Source organism: Entelurus aequoreus, linkage group LG06, assembly GCF_033978785.1.
Source record: "Entelurus aequoreus isolate RoL-2023_Sb linkage group LG06, RoL_Eaeq_v1.1, whole genome shotgun sequence".
Taxonomy (NCBI): domain Eukaryota; kingdom Metazoa; phylum Chordata; class Actinopteri; order Syngnathiformes; family Syngnathidae; genus Entelurus; species Entelurus aequoreus.
In genome coordinates this window covers 6,569,743-6,586,628 of record NC_084736.1, presented here as the reverse complement: position 1 = coordinate 6,586,628, position 16,886 = coordinate 6,569,743, and the positions used below count along the sequence as shown (strand labels likewise).

General features: G+C 29.4%; 1 protein-coding gene across 3 annotated transcripts in view; it reads right to left on the bottom strand.

Annotated features, from left to right (window-relative positions):
- LOC133651786 (cdc42-interacting protein 4 homolog) overlaps window positions 1–16,886 on the bottom strand; it is a 108,167-nt gene that overhangs the window by 3,735 nt on the left and 87,546 nt on the right. The window contains exons 10-12 of one of the 3 annotated variants that reach the window (XM_062049908.1): window positions 12,691–12,855; window positions 4,917–5,026; window positions 4,616–4,748 (exon numbers count right to left, since the gene is read on the bottom strand). In XM_062049908.1, coding sequence (XP_061905892.1) covers window positions 4,616–4,748; window positions 4,917–5,026; window positions 12,691–12,855 — 408 coding nt within the window. Of the gene's footprint in view, window positions 1–4,615; window positions 4,749–4,916; window positions 5,027–12,526; window positions 12,554–12,690; window positions 12,856–16,886 lie in introns of all 3 variants that reach the window. The other 2 variants (XM_062049909.1, XM_062049910.1) reach the window with 2 other exon arrangements.

The window sequence follows — 16,886 nt, the reverse complement described above, 5'->3', positions numbered from 1 at the left end:
TTTTTTATAATTTTATTTTATTTATTTATTTTTAGACATGTATCTCGTTGCACACGAGAAACTTTTTATAAAGTTGTAAAAAAAAAAATGTTTTATAATGTTTTGTTTTTTATATATATATATATTTTTTTTTAGACATGTATCTCGTGTGCACGAGATACATGTCTAAAAAAAATTAATAAATAAAAAAAGTCACATTTATAAAAAATGTCTAAAAAAAAAATGTAGAAAAAAAATACTTTTTTTTTTTTTTTTAGACATGTATCTCGAAATCAAATAAATTAAATAATTACTTAAATATCAATAATCGAATGTAGGGACATGGGGGATTTTTTTTTTTAATACATTTTTATTTTTTTTTTTTCGACATGTATCTCGTGCGCACGAGATAGTTTCTCATGCGCACGAGATACATGTCTAAAAAAATAAAAAAAAATCACATTTATAAAAAATGCCTAAAAAAAAAAATGTAGAATTTTTTTTTACTTTTTTTTATTTTTTTTTTAGACATGTGTCTCGAAATCAAATAAATTAAATGATTACTTAAATATCAATAATCGAATGTATACTTAAACTGCAAAAAACAGTTCAAAGGTTTTTATTCAAAAATGCATTTAGTAGCTTGTTTTTTTTTTATATACATTTTTATTTTTATTTTTTAGACATGTATCTCGTGCGCACGAGGTAGTTTCTCATGCGCACGAGATACATGTCTAAAAAAATAAAAAAAATCACATTTATAAAAAATGCCTAAAAAAAAAAATGTAGAAAAAAAAATTACTTTTTTTTTTTTTTTTTAGACATGTGTCTCGAAATCAAATAAATTAAATAATTACTTAAATATCAATAATCGAATGTATACTTAAACTGTAAAAAACAGTTCAAAGGTTTTTATTCAAAAATGCATTTTGTAGCTTGTTTCTACGGAGCCCCTAAAGGGACATGGGGGATTTTTTTTTTTTTATACATTTTTATTTTATTTTTTTCGACATGTATCTCGTGCGCACGAGATAGTTTCTCATGTGCACGAGATACATGTCTAAAAAAAAAAAAAAAAAAAATCACATTTATAAAAAATGCCTAAAAAAAAAAAAAAGTAGAAAAAAAAATTACTTTTTTTTTTTTTTTTTTAGACATGTATCTCGAAATCAAATAAATTAAATGATTACTTAAATATCAATAATCGAATGTATACTTAAACTGCAAAAAACAGTTCAAAGGTTTTTATTCAAAAATGCATTTAGTAGCTTGTTTCTACGGAGCCCCTAAAGCAGGGGTGTCAAGGGTACGGCCCGAGGGCCAGATCAGGCCCGCGGACAGGTCTTATCTGGCCCGTGGGAGGAGTTTGCTAAGTATAAAAACGACCCTGAAATTTTTGAATGAAAAAACAGCTGTTCTAAATGTGTCCACTGTACAAAATGAATGAATTGATTAACGTGGACCCCGACTTAAACAAGTTGAAAAACGTATTCGGTTGTTACCATTTAGTGGTCAATTGTACGGAATATGTACTGTACTGTGCAATCTACTAATAAAAGTTTCAATCAATCAATCAATCAACCACATGATGTTAGTACATCAGTCGAGGAAAATGAGCAAACTACATAAATACCATCCTGTAATTTGATTTTGAAATATTTTTTTTATCTTGATAGATTGAAAATGAACACCAGTGAGTTGACTGATGAACATTATCACATAATTTATTCAGAAAATATAAATAACGCCAAATAAAGATAGAATACTATTAACAGCAACAGGTAATTGTAAAAAATAAAACCAAAAACATTATGATTTGTACATTTTCAGATTGTGCTTGTTCTATTTCTAAACAAAGACAACAAGCTGAAGTTGTCTTTATTTTTAAGCTATCGTGCCGTGATTTTACCAGTCCGGCCCACTTGGGAGTAAATTTTTCTCCATGTGGCCCCCGATCTGAAATGACTTTGACACCCCTGCCCTAAAGGGACATGGGGGATTTTTTTTTTTTTATACATTTTTTTTTCTTTTTTTTTCCGACATGTATCTCGTGCGCACGAGATACATGTCTAAAAAAATCACATTTATAAAAAATGCCTAAAAAAAAAAAATTTAGAAAAAAAAATAACTTTTTTTTTTTTTTTTAGACATGTGTCTCGAAATCAAATAAATTAAATGATTACTTAAATATCAATAATCGAATGTATACTTAAACTGCAAAAAACAGTTCAAAGGTTTTTATTCAAAAATGCAATTTGTAGCTTGTTTCTACGTAGCCCCTAAAGCAGGGGTCACCAACCTTTTTGAAACCAAGAGCTACTTTTTGGGTAGTGATTAATGCGAAGGGCTACCAGTTTGATACACACTTAAATAAATATATTCTTTGTCGAAAAAAACAGAAGCTAAAATGAAGAATTAAATTAAAATGTATTTATTATTCTTTACAATAAAAAAAATAAATTTACTTGAACATTTATTTAAATAGTCAGGAAAGAAGAGGAAGGAATTTAAAAGGTAAAAAGGTATATGTGTTTAAAAATCCTAAAATCGTTTTAAGGTTGTATTTTTTCTCTAAAATTGTCTTTCTGAAAGTTATAAGAAGCAAAGTAAAAAAATTCATGAATTTATTTAAACAAGTGAAGACCAAGTCTTTAAAATATTTTCTTGGATTTTCAAATTCTATTTGAGTTTTGTCTCTCTTAGAATTAAAAATGTCGAGCAAAGTGAGACCAGCTTGCTAGTAAATAAATACAATTTAAAAAATAGAGGCAGCTCACTGGTAAGTGCTGCTATTTGAGCTATTTTTAGAACAGGCCAGCGGGCTACTCATCTGGTCCTTACGGGCTACCTGGTGCCCGCGGGCACCGCGTTGGTGACCCCTGCCCTAAAGGGACATAAAGAATTTTTTTTTTTAATAAATTTTTATTTTTATTTTTATTTTTTAGACATGTATCTCGTGCGCACGAGATACATGTCTAAAAAAAATAAATAAATAAAAAATCACATTTATAAAAAATTAAAATTTTTAAAAACCAGAATTTTACTGTAAAATGTACATTTGTTTTTTTTACTGTAAATTAAAAACTGCAATTTTACAGTAAAATTTTGGCACCTGAGCTGCCCGTTTGTTTTTTGTTTTTTACCGAAAATCAACAACTGTAGGTTTGTATGTGTATTACTGTAAATGCTAAAACGGCACCACATTTTATTACAGGAAAAAAAAAAAAAAGTACTGTTTTTTTCATTTAGACAAAAATGCCGTAAAAACCACAGTAAATTTCACAATTTGACCATTTTATATTGCAAATATTGTTTTTTATCATCTCTAAAAATAAAAAGAAGTGTGTTATTGTCTCTTATGATTGTGAACGGTAGGCAAAATTCCCCCCCAAAGAAGTGCAGTTCCCCTTTAATTTAAAGTATTATTGTGGCCAGAAGGTGTCACCAAAAAACAACAACTAATACTACCCCACTTCAACTTAAAGACAGCATAAGTCTATTCCAGACGATTAATAATAAATACCTTTTTTTTTAACATTTCACACTACAAAATAATAAAAGTATGTATCATTCATGCTGATATTGTATCGTATTGGAAGTCAAGTTTGAGCAACCATCAAAAATAACAGCAACTACTTTTATATTTTTCTTGTGATTATAAAACATGGGTGTCACACTTGTTTTGGTCAAGGGCCACTACAGTTTGTCCCTCATAATGTGTACAAAATAATAGGTGTGTAAATGACACAATATGTTACTGCATATGTCAGCAGACTAATTAGGAGTCTTTGTTTGTTTACTTACTACTAAAAGACATGTTGTCTAGTATGTTCACTATTTTATTTAAGGACAAACTTGCAATAATAAACATATGTTTCATGTACACTAAGATTTTTTGTTAAAATAAAGCCAATAATGACATTTATTGTCTTGTATGTTCACTGTTTTATTTAAAGACAAACTTGCAATAATAAACATACCGTATTTTCCGCACTATAAGGCGCACCTTAAAAGACCTGGCCTATTTCTAAAAAAACTACTGTTCGCCTATAGTCCGGTGCGCCTTATATATGGACGCAAGATTGAGCCTACAGAGGCAGGGGTCTACGCAACTACTAGTTGCGAGACCTGTTGTGGCTCAATATTGGTCCATATATAAGGCGCACCGGACTATAAGGCGCACTGTCAGTTTTTTTTAGAAAATTGGAGGTTTTTAGGTGCGCCTTATAGTGCGGAAAATACGGTATGTTTAATGTACCGTAAGATTATTTGTTCAAATAAAGCCAATAATGCCATTTTTTGTGGTGCCCTTTATTTAGAAAAGTACCGAAAAGTATCGAGGTACATCTTAGTACCGGTACTGGTACCAAAATATTAATAATCGGGTCAACACTAGTACCTTATTGACACATATTTTTCCCAGGCCTTCAAGGGCCATATAAAATGATGCGTCGGACCAGACTTGGCCCCCGGGCCTTGAGTTTGTGTTGTAAAAGCTGCATGATACTGTATCTAATATGTCTTCCAATGCATTTTCTGGCCACACCCTTTAGGAGTCGCCCTCAAATAGATAAACATCTTAGAGTCCCATAAATAATTCAGTGCCTATAAATGGTGAAAGTAAACAATGCATTACCTCATACTTGCTTTGCTCCACCCTCAGACGCTCCACATTCTGGGCCGTCTGATTGATTTGCGATAACAGACTGGTGGGGTCTCCCAATTGAGGATTTTTCTCATAAACTCCCTTCATCTTCCCCAGGGCCTCGCTGACAGACAGAAAAAGGGAGGGCGGGGGGGGGGGGGCTATTTTAGGAGTTTCCTGCAGAGCTCAGGTCTGACTTGAGAAATCCAAGACGTGGTCATGTGTCACAACATGAACATTGCATTGGCAGTAATGGAGATGAATAGGTGTGTACACACAAACAAACACACACCTACTATCTACTTCTTTCTGCAAATCTCTGCCAATTTCCTCCAGTTTCTGTTGCAGCTTCTTCCTGCGCTGCTCCGGGGGGAGGTGGGTGAAGTCCTCCGTCACCACGGGCTGCCAAGAGGTCACACAGGAAGTGAGCTTTAATAACCCTCAACTCGCGCGGGACAATGAAGACGAGGAAATGGAACACCGCACCCAGGAGGAACACCAAAGTTTGACTTCAGCTCACTTTTTGCACCTCGTTTTCAAATCAGGCAAGGGCCATTCAAGTCATATTTGGTTATGCTGGCATTAGTGAGCTGATCCATAAACTTTCAAAGTTAAAAAAAACCCCACCATTTATCACATTTCCTCATAATTTATTAAAAAGGCCACACTGAAAAGAAAAAGGAAATAATACTGCTCTGAATCTTGAATGCAATCCAATTTCTGTATGACGTAATAAACTAAAGCTAACCAATATGCAATGTTATGAGATTAAAGTCACAATTTTTTTAAACAACGTAATATTATATAAATAAAACTTGTCATTTTATGAAGTTGTACTATAACAGAGGGGGAAAATATGATGAAAATACAGATTTTTAAGACAACTGCATTTTAATTTTACGAGAATTAAGTTAAAAGTAAATTCAGTAATATTAACAAATAATTTGTGATATTATGAGAGTAAGGTTGTCTTTTTTTTTTCTTTCTTCTGCCACAAATAAATTTTTTTATTTTATTTATTTTATTTTTTTTTGTTACTGACTGTGGCAGGACACCTCTGCCTCTGTTTCACTTTATGTTGCTGGTAAATAATATGGTTGTAGTAGTAGGCTAAAGTTAAATTATTTAGTATGCACTAATTAAAGGGGCAGAGCTATAAGAGACATTTGAGCTTTTATACTTTATAAGATATATTTTTTGTAATAACCACAATTAATAAATATATTTCAGTGAATAACTTATTGTTCAAATCTGTATATAAATATGTACATAAAGTGTTGTAATTATATTGTAAAATGGATGGATGGATGGATGGACGTTTAAAACAAAACTGTTATTATTAATTAGTAAGTATACATTTTTTTAGCCTTTTTTAGAGAAAATCATATCATTGTAGTAAATTATGCAAATTACTCAATGTCATGGTGACCACGCCCATAGTCACGCCCCCACCGCCACAGGTATCTTGGCAGTTTATGGGAAACACTGAAAATACACATAAAAGGTAAAAGTTGTACTATAACAGGGGAAAAACATACATTTGACCGAATTATTGTACTGATACAATGATGTAATTTTACATTAATTGCAAAAAAAAAAGGAAAAAATATGCCAAAAAATAATTTACCAAAGTCGAAAAATTATGCTGAAAATACTGATTTTTAACATAACTAAATTGTAATTTTACGAGAATTAAGTTAAAAATAAATTAAGTACTATTAACAAATAATTTGTGATATTATGACAATAAAGTTGTCTTCTTTTTTTCTTTTTTTTATTGTAAAATACATATAAAAGTAATAAGTTGTACTATAACAGGGGAAAAACATACATTTGACCGAATTATTGATCGGAAAAAAATGCTTCTGATACAATGATGTAATTTTAGAATGTTTAGGGAATTTCAAAAAAAAAAAAAGGAACAAATATGCCAAAATGTTTTTTAACAAGGTCGAAAAATTATGATGAAAATACTGATTTTTAAAGATAACTAAATTGTAATTCTACGAGAATTAGGTTAAAATTAAATTAAGTAATATTAACAAATAATTTGTGATATTATGAGAATAAGGTTGTCTTTTTTTAAATTTTTTTTAATTGTAAAATACATATAAAAGGTCAAAGTTGTACTATAACAGGGGAAAAACATACATTTGACCGAATTATTGTACTGATACGATGATGTAATTTTACATTAATTGCAAAAAAAAAAGGAAAAAATATGCCAAAAAATAATTTACCAAAGTCGAAAAATTATGATGAAAATACTGATTTTTAAGATAACTAAATTTTAATTTTACAAGAATTAAGTTAAAAGTAAATTAAGTAATATTAACAAATAATTTGTCATGTTATGGGAATAAAGTTGTCATTTTTGTTTACTTTTTTAAATTGTAAAATACATATGAAAGGTAAGTTGTAATATAACAGGGGAAAAACATACATTTGACCGAATTATTGATCGGGAAAAAATTATTCTAATACAATGATGTAATTTTACAAAGTTTTTTGGAATTTAAAAAAAAAAAGTTAAAATAATGCCAAAAAATAATTTACCAAAGTCGAAAAAATTATGCTGAAAATACTGATTTTTAAGATAACTAAATTGTAATTTTACGAGAATTAAGTTAAAAATAAATTAGGTAATATTAACAAATAATTTGTCATATTATGAGAATAAAGTTGTCATTTTTGTTTACGTTTTTTAATTGTAGAATACATATATAAAGGTAAGTTGTACTATAACAGGAAAACACATACATTTGACCAAATTATTGATCGGGAAGAAAACACTTCTAATACAATTATGTAATTTTACAATGTTTTTGGGATTTAAAAAAAAGTTCAAATAATGCCAAAAAATAATTTACAGAGGTTCTAAAATTATGAAGAAAATACTGATTTTTAAGATAACTAAATTGTAATTTTACGAGAATTAGGTTAAAAGTAAATGAAATAATATTAACAAATAATTTGTGATATTATGAGAATAAAGTTGTCATTTTCGGGGGTTCAAATTGTAAAATACATATAAAATACAAGATTTATGGTTGTATTAGAATAAATGTTAAATATGAAAATTGTCATTTTCTGACAATAAAGTTCAAAGTGAATAAAAAATTAGAGCAGAAGGAATATTTTTACTACAGTAAAGCTGTGATGTTACAAGAATAAAGTTGCAGTTAATTCCAGAAAAAAATTGGAATAAAAAAAAAAAGGAACAGAAAACATTTTAGTATAATAAAATTGTAATTTTACGATAATTAAGTTTGACGTAAATTAAGTAACATTATCAGAGGTAAATGAAGTTGTGATCTTATGAGAATACATTTAAATTTTTTTAGGAAAACACTTTAAACACATTAAAAAAACATGTTTTGACAACATTTATGGTTATAGACTGCTGCCATTTCTAATACAAGGTTCAAACTTAAATCTGTCAGCATACTCCATATGGAAGCACTAAAAACTACATGGCTGACGGAGAGAAGACGCTGTCTGAGTGGAGGCACGTAAATAAAAAGAAAGACAGAAAGCAGCCTGTTAAACATAATATATGAAGAATTTTGACCAAAGAACCACCATTACGTGTTATGTCCACCTGTAGGAAATGTTTAAAATTTTGAAAAAATTTATAATATATTCATTTTAAATATTTAAAAAAAAAAAAGTATATAAAAATATACTTTTTATTTATTTTTATTTATTTTTCACAATTTAATGTTGTAAAATTACAAGAATAAATGTTGAACCAATAAACTCTAATTTCTGAGAAAAAAGTTGACGTGTATTAAGTAATATCACGGTGTAATGTTGTGATGGTACAATAACTATAATATGGAATAAACCAGAAGACAAAGTTGTGGTTGTAATAACATGAAAAAAATATTTTTTTAGGCTAATTCCTTTGTAATTTTACAAGAAATAAGTAAAATAAGTAATATTATCGAGGGGGAAAAGTTGTGATTTTATGAGTAAAGTTGTTTTTTTTAATATATACTGTATAAAAATATATATATATTTTTTGTAAATATATATGGTTGATTTATTAAAAGAATAAATGATAAAAAAGCAAAATGTATTTTTTAAATCTTTTTAATTTATTTTTTAAATAAAGGTATACTACAGTAAAGTTGTGACATTCCAAGAATAAAGTCTTAAAATTTTAAATATGCCAGAAAACTATTTTTTCATAATAGGTTATGGTTGTAAAATTATGACAAAAATAAGGTAAAGTAATAATTTTTTTAATTTCAATTTTTAAATTAAGTTATACTACAGTAAAGTTGTGACATTCCAAGAATACATTCTTAACATTTAAATATGCCAGAACATTTTTTTTTTTACTAGGTTATGGTTGTAATATTATGAGAAAAATAAGGTAAACTAAGAAAATTGTATATTTAAAAAAAAAAAAAAAAGTATACTACAGTAAAGTTGTGACATTCCAAGAATAAAGTCTTAAAATGTTTATTAATATGCCAGAAAACTATTGTTTCTTACTAGGTTATGGTTGTAATATGAGAAAAATAAGGTAAACTAAGAATTTGTTTTAAATTTATTTTTAAATAAAGTTATACTACAGTAAAGTTGTGACATTCCAAGAATAAATTCTTAACATTTTAAATATGCCAGAAAACTTTTTTTTTTACTAGGTTATGGTTGTAATATGAGAAAAATAAGGTAAACTAAGAATTTGTTTTAAATTTATTTTTAAATAAAGTTATACAACAGTAAAGTTGTGACATTCCAAGAATAAATTCTTAACATTTTAAATATGCCAGAAAACATTTTTTTTTACTAGGTTATGGTTGTAATATGAGAAAAATAAGGTAAACTAAGAAAATGGTATATTTAAAAAAAATAAAATTATACTACAGTAAAGTTGTGGCATTCCAAGAATAAAGTCTTAAAAATTTTAATATGCCAGAAAACTATTGTTTCTTACTAGGTTATGGTTGTAATATTATGAGAAAAAATAAAGTAAACTAAGAAAATTGTATATTTAAAAAAAAATGTATACTGCAGTAAAGTTGTGACATTCCAAGAATAAATTCTTAACATTTTAAATATGCCAGAAAACAATTTTGTCTTACTCGGGTACGGTTGTGATATTATGAGAAAAATAAGGTAAACTCAGATTTTTTATTAATTTATTTTTTAAATAAAGTTATACTACAGTAAAGTTGTGACATTCCAATAATAAATTATTAACATTTTAAATATGCCAGAATTTTTTTTTACTAGGTTATGGTTGCAATATTATGAGAAAAATAAGGTAAAATAAGAAAATTGTATATTTAAAAAAAAAAAAAAAAAATGTTATACTACAGTAAAGTTGTGACATTCCAAGAATAACGTCTTTACATTTTAAATATGCCAGAAAACTATTTTTTCTTACTAGGTTATGGTTGTAATATTATGAGAAAAATAAGGCAAACTAAGAAAACTGTATATTTTTAAAAAAATAAAAATAATTATACTACAGTAAAGTTGTGACATTCCAAGAATAAAGTCTTAACATTTTAAATATGCCAGAAAACTTTTTTTTTTTACTAGGTTATGGTTGTAATATTAACAGAAAAATAAGGTAAACTAATACTGTTTTTTTATTTTTATTTTTAAATAAAGTTATACTACAGTAAAGTTGTGACATTCCAAGAATAAATTCTTAACATTTTAAATATGCCAGCATTTTTTTTTTTACTAGGTTATGGTTGTAATATTATGAGAAAAATAAGGTGAACTAAGAAAATTGTATATTTAAAACATTTTTTTAAATTACACTACAGTAAAGTTGTGACATTCCAAGAATAAAGTCTTTACATTTTAATATGCCAGAAAACAATTTTTTCTTACTCGGGTACGGTTGTGATATTATGAGAAAAATAAGGTAAACTCAGATTTTTTAATTTATTTATTTTTAAATAAAGTTATACTACTGTAAAGTTGTGACATTCCAATAAGAAATTATTACCATTTTAAATATGCCAGAATTTTTTTTTACTAGGTTATGGTTGCAATATTATGAGAAAAATAAGGTAAAATAAGAAAATTGTATATTTAAAAAAAAAAAAAAAAATGTTATACTACAGTAAAGTTGTGACATTCCAAGAATAACGTCTTTACATTTTAAATATGCCAGAAAACTATTTTTTCTTACTAGGTTATGGTTGTAATATTATGAGAAAAATAAGGCAAACTAAGAAAATTGTATATTTAAAAAAAAAAAAAAAATTATACTACAGTAAAGTTGTGACATTCCAAGAATAAAGTCTTAACATTTTAAATATGCCAGAAAACTATTTTTTTACTAGGTTATGGTTGTAATATTATGAGAAAAATAAGGTAAACTAATACTGTTTTTTTATTTTTATTTTTAAATAAAGTAATATTACAGTAAAGTTGTGACATTCCAAGAATAAATTCTTAACATTTTAAATATGCCAGCATTTTTTTTTTTTACTAGGTTATGGTTGTAATATTATGAGAAAAATAAGGTAAACTAAGAAAATTGTATATTTAAAACATTTTTTTAATTACACTACAGTAAAGTTGTGACATTCCAAGAATAAAGTCTTTACATTTTAATATGCCAGAAAACAATTTTTTCTTACTCGGGTACGGTTGTGATATTATGAGAAAAATAAGGTAAACTCAGATTTTTAATTTATTTATTTTTTAAATAAAGTTATACTACAGTAAAGTTGTGACATTCCAATGATAAATTATTAACATTTTTTTTTTACTAGGGTATGGTTGCAATATTATGAGAAAAATAAGGTAAAATAAGAAAATTGTATATTTAAAAAAAAAAAAAAAAATGTATACTACAGTAAAGTTGTGACATTCCAAGAATAAAGTCTTAACATTTTAAATATGCCAGAAAACTTTTTTTTTTTTACTAGGTTATGGTTGTAATATTATGAGAAAATAAGGTAAACTAACTAATACTGTTTTTTTATTTTTATATAAAGTTATACTACAGTAAAGTTGTGACATTCCAAGAATAAATTCTTAACATTTTAAATATGCCAGCATTTTTTTCTTACTAGGTTATGGTTGTAATATTATGAGAAAAATAAGGTAAACTAAGAAAATTGTATATTTAAAACATTTTTTTTAAATTACACTACAGTAAAGTTGTGACATTCCAAGAATAAAGTCTTTACATTTTAAATATGCCAGAAAACTATTTTTTCTTACTCGGGTACGGTTGTGATATTATGACAAAAATAAGGCAAACTCAGATTTTTTAATTTATTTATTTTTTAAATAAAGTTATACTACAGTAAAGTTGTGACATTCCAAGAATAAATTCTTAACATTTTAAATATGCCAGAATTATTTATTTTTTTACAAGGTTATGGTTGTAATATTACGACAAAAATAAGGTAAACTAGAAAAATGTTATATTTTAAAAAAAAATTAAAAAAATGATACGACAGTAAAGTTGTGACATTCCAGGAATAAATTCTTTACATTTTAAATATGCCAGAAAACTATTTTTTTCTTACTTGTGTACGGTTGTTATATTATGAAAAGAATAAGGTCAACTAAGAACATTTTATTTTTCGAGGAATGAAGTTCAAAGTGAATGAAGTTTAATATCAAGATGCAACAAGACAACAAAGTTGTCATATTGCAAGAATAGTTTTGAACGAAATGAATTTAAAAAGTCAGAATTTTCCAAGTATTACTCACATCTTGTCCCTCACAACTTAATTACTGCCTTTTTCCTCACAATGTTCTACCCCCCTTCACCAGCAGGGGGCCACCTTTTCAATGCAAACTTGACCTTTACAAACAAGTCCAAATTGATGGTTGGTTAGTATTTGCATGAGGAAGGTGGCCCCTGTACGAGTCACCCAGTTTGCACCAATATAACGTGGTCCTTATTACCGGGGGGAGCCTCTCTGGGGTGAACTTCTGGTAAATACATAGTTGCAAGTGAATGTAATGAAAAGCAAAGATATGAAATACAAAATGAAAGTGGTGCAGATGTAAAGACACAGCAAGTGCAGGCCCCAGTGGGTGATGGTCTCTACTTTTTTAGGTGGACTCACCGATCTCCTGAGTGTGCGGAAGGACGAGATTCTGGGTTTGACTGTCTTATTGATCTCCTTCAAATAGTACGACAGAGGTTCCCGGCCGAACTTGGGGGACGGGGGTCCGTTGGTGGGTGAAGGGGCCGGAGGGTTGGAGAAAGGCGGGAGCAAGGACGGGGAGAGCTGGGATGGGAATGGGGGGGGGGGGGGGGGGGGGGGGTCGCAGGCGGGTGGATAGGGGGAAGTAATGGGGCAGGTTGACAAATTAGAAGGAGACAAAAAGAGACAAACAAGTTGACAAGAGAAAGAAAAAGACACGGTCAACACCTCAAAGCACACCACCAAGCCGAGAAGACGACACAAAACACCGACCGCATGACAACACACACACACACACACACACACACACACACACACACACTTTTGTATTTCTTACCTTCTTGAGACCTCCGAAAAAATGCCTACCTCTTTAGGACCACCCTTTCTAACTATATAAAGATTTGTAATTACAACATTATTAATGTATACATACTATGTAGATATAAAAAAGGTACGTTTTTAGTAATTTTTTGGATTTGTATGTAATTGATTTTTAATCTTCATTATTTACTTTATTTTGTTTATTAATTTTGGCCAATGGGGGCACATTTCAATTTCTTTCACACACTAGTTATTTCATATGTTGACCAGAGGGGGAGCACTTTTAAAAGCGCCACACAAGTCAATTTGAAAAATCCCTCCTTTTCGGGACCACCCTCATTTTGATAGATTTCACCACCAGGGGGGGAAATGAGACATTTACCGATTTGTATTTACAACATTAATAATATATACAAACCATGCAAATATATATAAAAAAGTCAAGCTTTTAGTTAATTATTTGTTTTTGAATTTTTTGTTTGTAATTGATTTTTAATCTTCATTATTTACTTTATTTTGTTTATTATTTTGGCCAAAGGGGGCGCATTTCAATTTCTTGCACACACTTGTTATTTCATATGTTGACCAGAGGGGGAGCACTTTTAAAAGCGACACACAGTCAATTTGAAAAATCCCTGCTTTTTGGGACCACCCTCATTTTGATAGATTTCACCACCAGGGGTGAAAATGAGACATTTAGTGATTTGTATTTACAACATTAATAATATATACAAACTATGCAAATATAAAAAAGTCAAGCTTTTAGTTAATGATTTTGTTTTTTGAATTTTCTGCTTGTAATTGGTTTTTAATCTTCATTATTTACTTCAAGTTATTACAGTATGTCTCTATATACATATCTATTTTTTATTTTTTTTTAATTAATTTGGGCCAAAGGGGGCGCATTTCAATTTCTTACACACACTTGTTATTACATATGTTGGCCAGAGGGGGAGCACTTCAATTTCTTACACATACTTGTTATTTCATATGTTGGCCAGAGGGGGAGCACTTCAATTTCTTACACATACTTGTTATTTCATATGTTGGCCAGAGGGGGAGTACTTCAAATTTTTACACACACTTGTTATTTCATATGTTGCCCAGAGGGGGAGCACTTTTAAAACTGACACACAGTCATTTTTTTTTTTTAAATACTCCTTTTTGGGACCACCCTCATTTTGTTAGATTTCACCACCAGGGGTGCAAATTAGACATTTACCGATTTGTATTTACAACATTAATAATATATACAAACTATGCAAATATAAAAAAGTCAAGCTTTTAGTTAATTATTTTGTTTTTTAATTTTGTTTGTAATTGTTTTTTAATCTTCATTATTTACTTCAAGTTATTACAGTATGTCTCTATATACATATTTTTTATTTGTATTTTTTTTAATTAATTTGGGCCAAGGGGGTGCATTTCAATTTCTTTCACACACTTGTTATTTCATATGTTGACCAGAGGGGGAGCACTTTTAAAACCGACAGTCAATTTGAAAAAAAAAATTAAAATTTTGGGGACCACCCTAACTTTGTTAGATTTCACCACTGGGGGTGCAAATGAGACATTTACCGATTTGTATTTACAACATTAATAATATATACAAACTATGCAAATATAAAAAAGTCAAGCTTCTAGTTAATTATTTTGTTTTTGAATTTTTGGTTTGTAATTGTTTTTTAATCTTCATTATTTACTTCAAGTTATTACAGTATGTCTCTATATGCATATTTATTTATTTATTTGGGCCAAAGGGGGCGCATTTCAATTTCTTACACACTTGTTAATACATAAGTTGACCAGAGGGGGAGCACTTCAAATTTTTTACACACACTAGTTATTTCATATGTTGACCAGAGGGGGAGCACTTTTAAAAGCGACACACGGTCAATTAAAAAAAAAAACCTCCTTTTTGGGACCACCCTCATTTTAAGATGTCACCAGCAGGGGTGCTAATGAGACATTGTCTATTAGATGCAATGTTATTGGGACCATGATTTATGTCATCACTTGTTCACACCTCCTCATATGGAAGCTACTTGTTCTTGTTGATGTCTCAAGAAGGCTAGAAATACAAGAACACACACTACAAAAAAAGCACAACAATAATTATTCTAAAAAACGAGAAAACAAACATGTGCAGCAGTCAAACTCTACCAATACTGGAGGCGGATCACAACTTTGTTGTACTTTTTGTCAAAAAGTTATCTGTATTGTCATCCAAACCTGCTATAAATGTATTCTTCTATACAATATCAAGGTGTGGGGGAGTTCACCTCAAGAATAGAGGTATGTCAGTCCATCTTAGATGAGCTCGGACCCAGCGAAGCCGGGGGCGTTTCTGGGTGTTGTTGATAAATCGCTTTGGATTTGCATTGTAGAGTTTTAACTTGCACTTACAGATGTAGCGACCAACTGTAGTTACTGACAGTGGGTTTCTGAAGTGTTCTTGAGCCCATGTAGTGATCGCGGGATCGAAGGTCACGGGCATCCAATATTGGTTTTCAGCCTTGCCGCTTACGTGCAGTGATTTCTCCAGATTCTATGAACCTTTTGATGATATTACGGAGGGTAGATGGTGAAATCCCTAAATTCCTTGCAGTAGCCGGTTGAGAAATGTTGTTCTTAAACAATTTGCTCAGGCATTTGTCGACAAAGTGGTGACCCTCGCCCCGTCCTTGTTTGTGAACGACTGAGCATTTTACGGAAGCTGCTTTTATACCCAATCATGGCACCCACCTGTTCCCAATTAGCCTGTTCACCTGTGGGATGTTCCAAATAAGTCTTTGATGAGCATCCCTCAACTTTCTCAGTCTTTTTTGCCACTTTTGCCAGCTTTTTTGTAGCATGTTGCAGGCATCAAATTCCAAATTAGCTAAAATTTGCAAAAAATTAAGTTTACCAGTTCGAACTTTAAATATCTTGTCTTTGCAGTCTATTCAATTGAATATAAGTTGAAAAGGATTTGTTGTATTCTGTTTTTATTGACCATTTACACAACGTGACAACTTCACTGCTTTTGGGTTTTGTAATACAATAATAATGATTTTTGATGTTGTTGTTGTTTTTTTGTCCTGTCCAGCTACTCAGGCAAATCATATTGTTAATGTAGATGCCCATATTTGCTGTACAGATTTATTTACATAATAATAATAATAATAATAATTAGGGATGTCCGATAATGGCTTTTTGCCGATATCCGATATTCCGATATTGTCCAACTCTTTAATTACCGATACCGATATCAACCGATACCGATATCAACCGATATATGCAGTCGTGGAATTAACACATTATTATGCCTAATTTGGACAACCAGGTATGGTGAAGATAAGGTACTTTTTTTTAAAAAATGTCAAATAAGATAAATAAATTAAAAACATTTTCTTGAATAAAAAAGAAAGTACAACAATATAAAAACAGTTACATAGAAACTAGTAATGAATGAAAATGAGTAAAATTAACTGTTAAAGGTTAGTACTATTAGTGGAGCAGCAGCACGCACAATCATGTGTGCTTACGGACTGTATCCCTTGCAGACTGTATTGATATATATTGATATATAATGTAGGAACCAGAATATTGATAACAGAAAGAAATGGGGGAGGGAGGTTTTTTGGGTTGGTGCACTAATTGTAAGTGTATCTTGTGTTTTTTATGTTGATTTAATAAAAAATAAAAAAAATAAAAAACGATACAGATAATAAAAAAAACGATACCGATAATTTCCGATATTACATTTTAACGCATTTATCGTTACACATATATGGACATCTCTAATAATAATA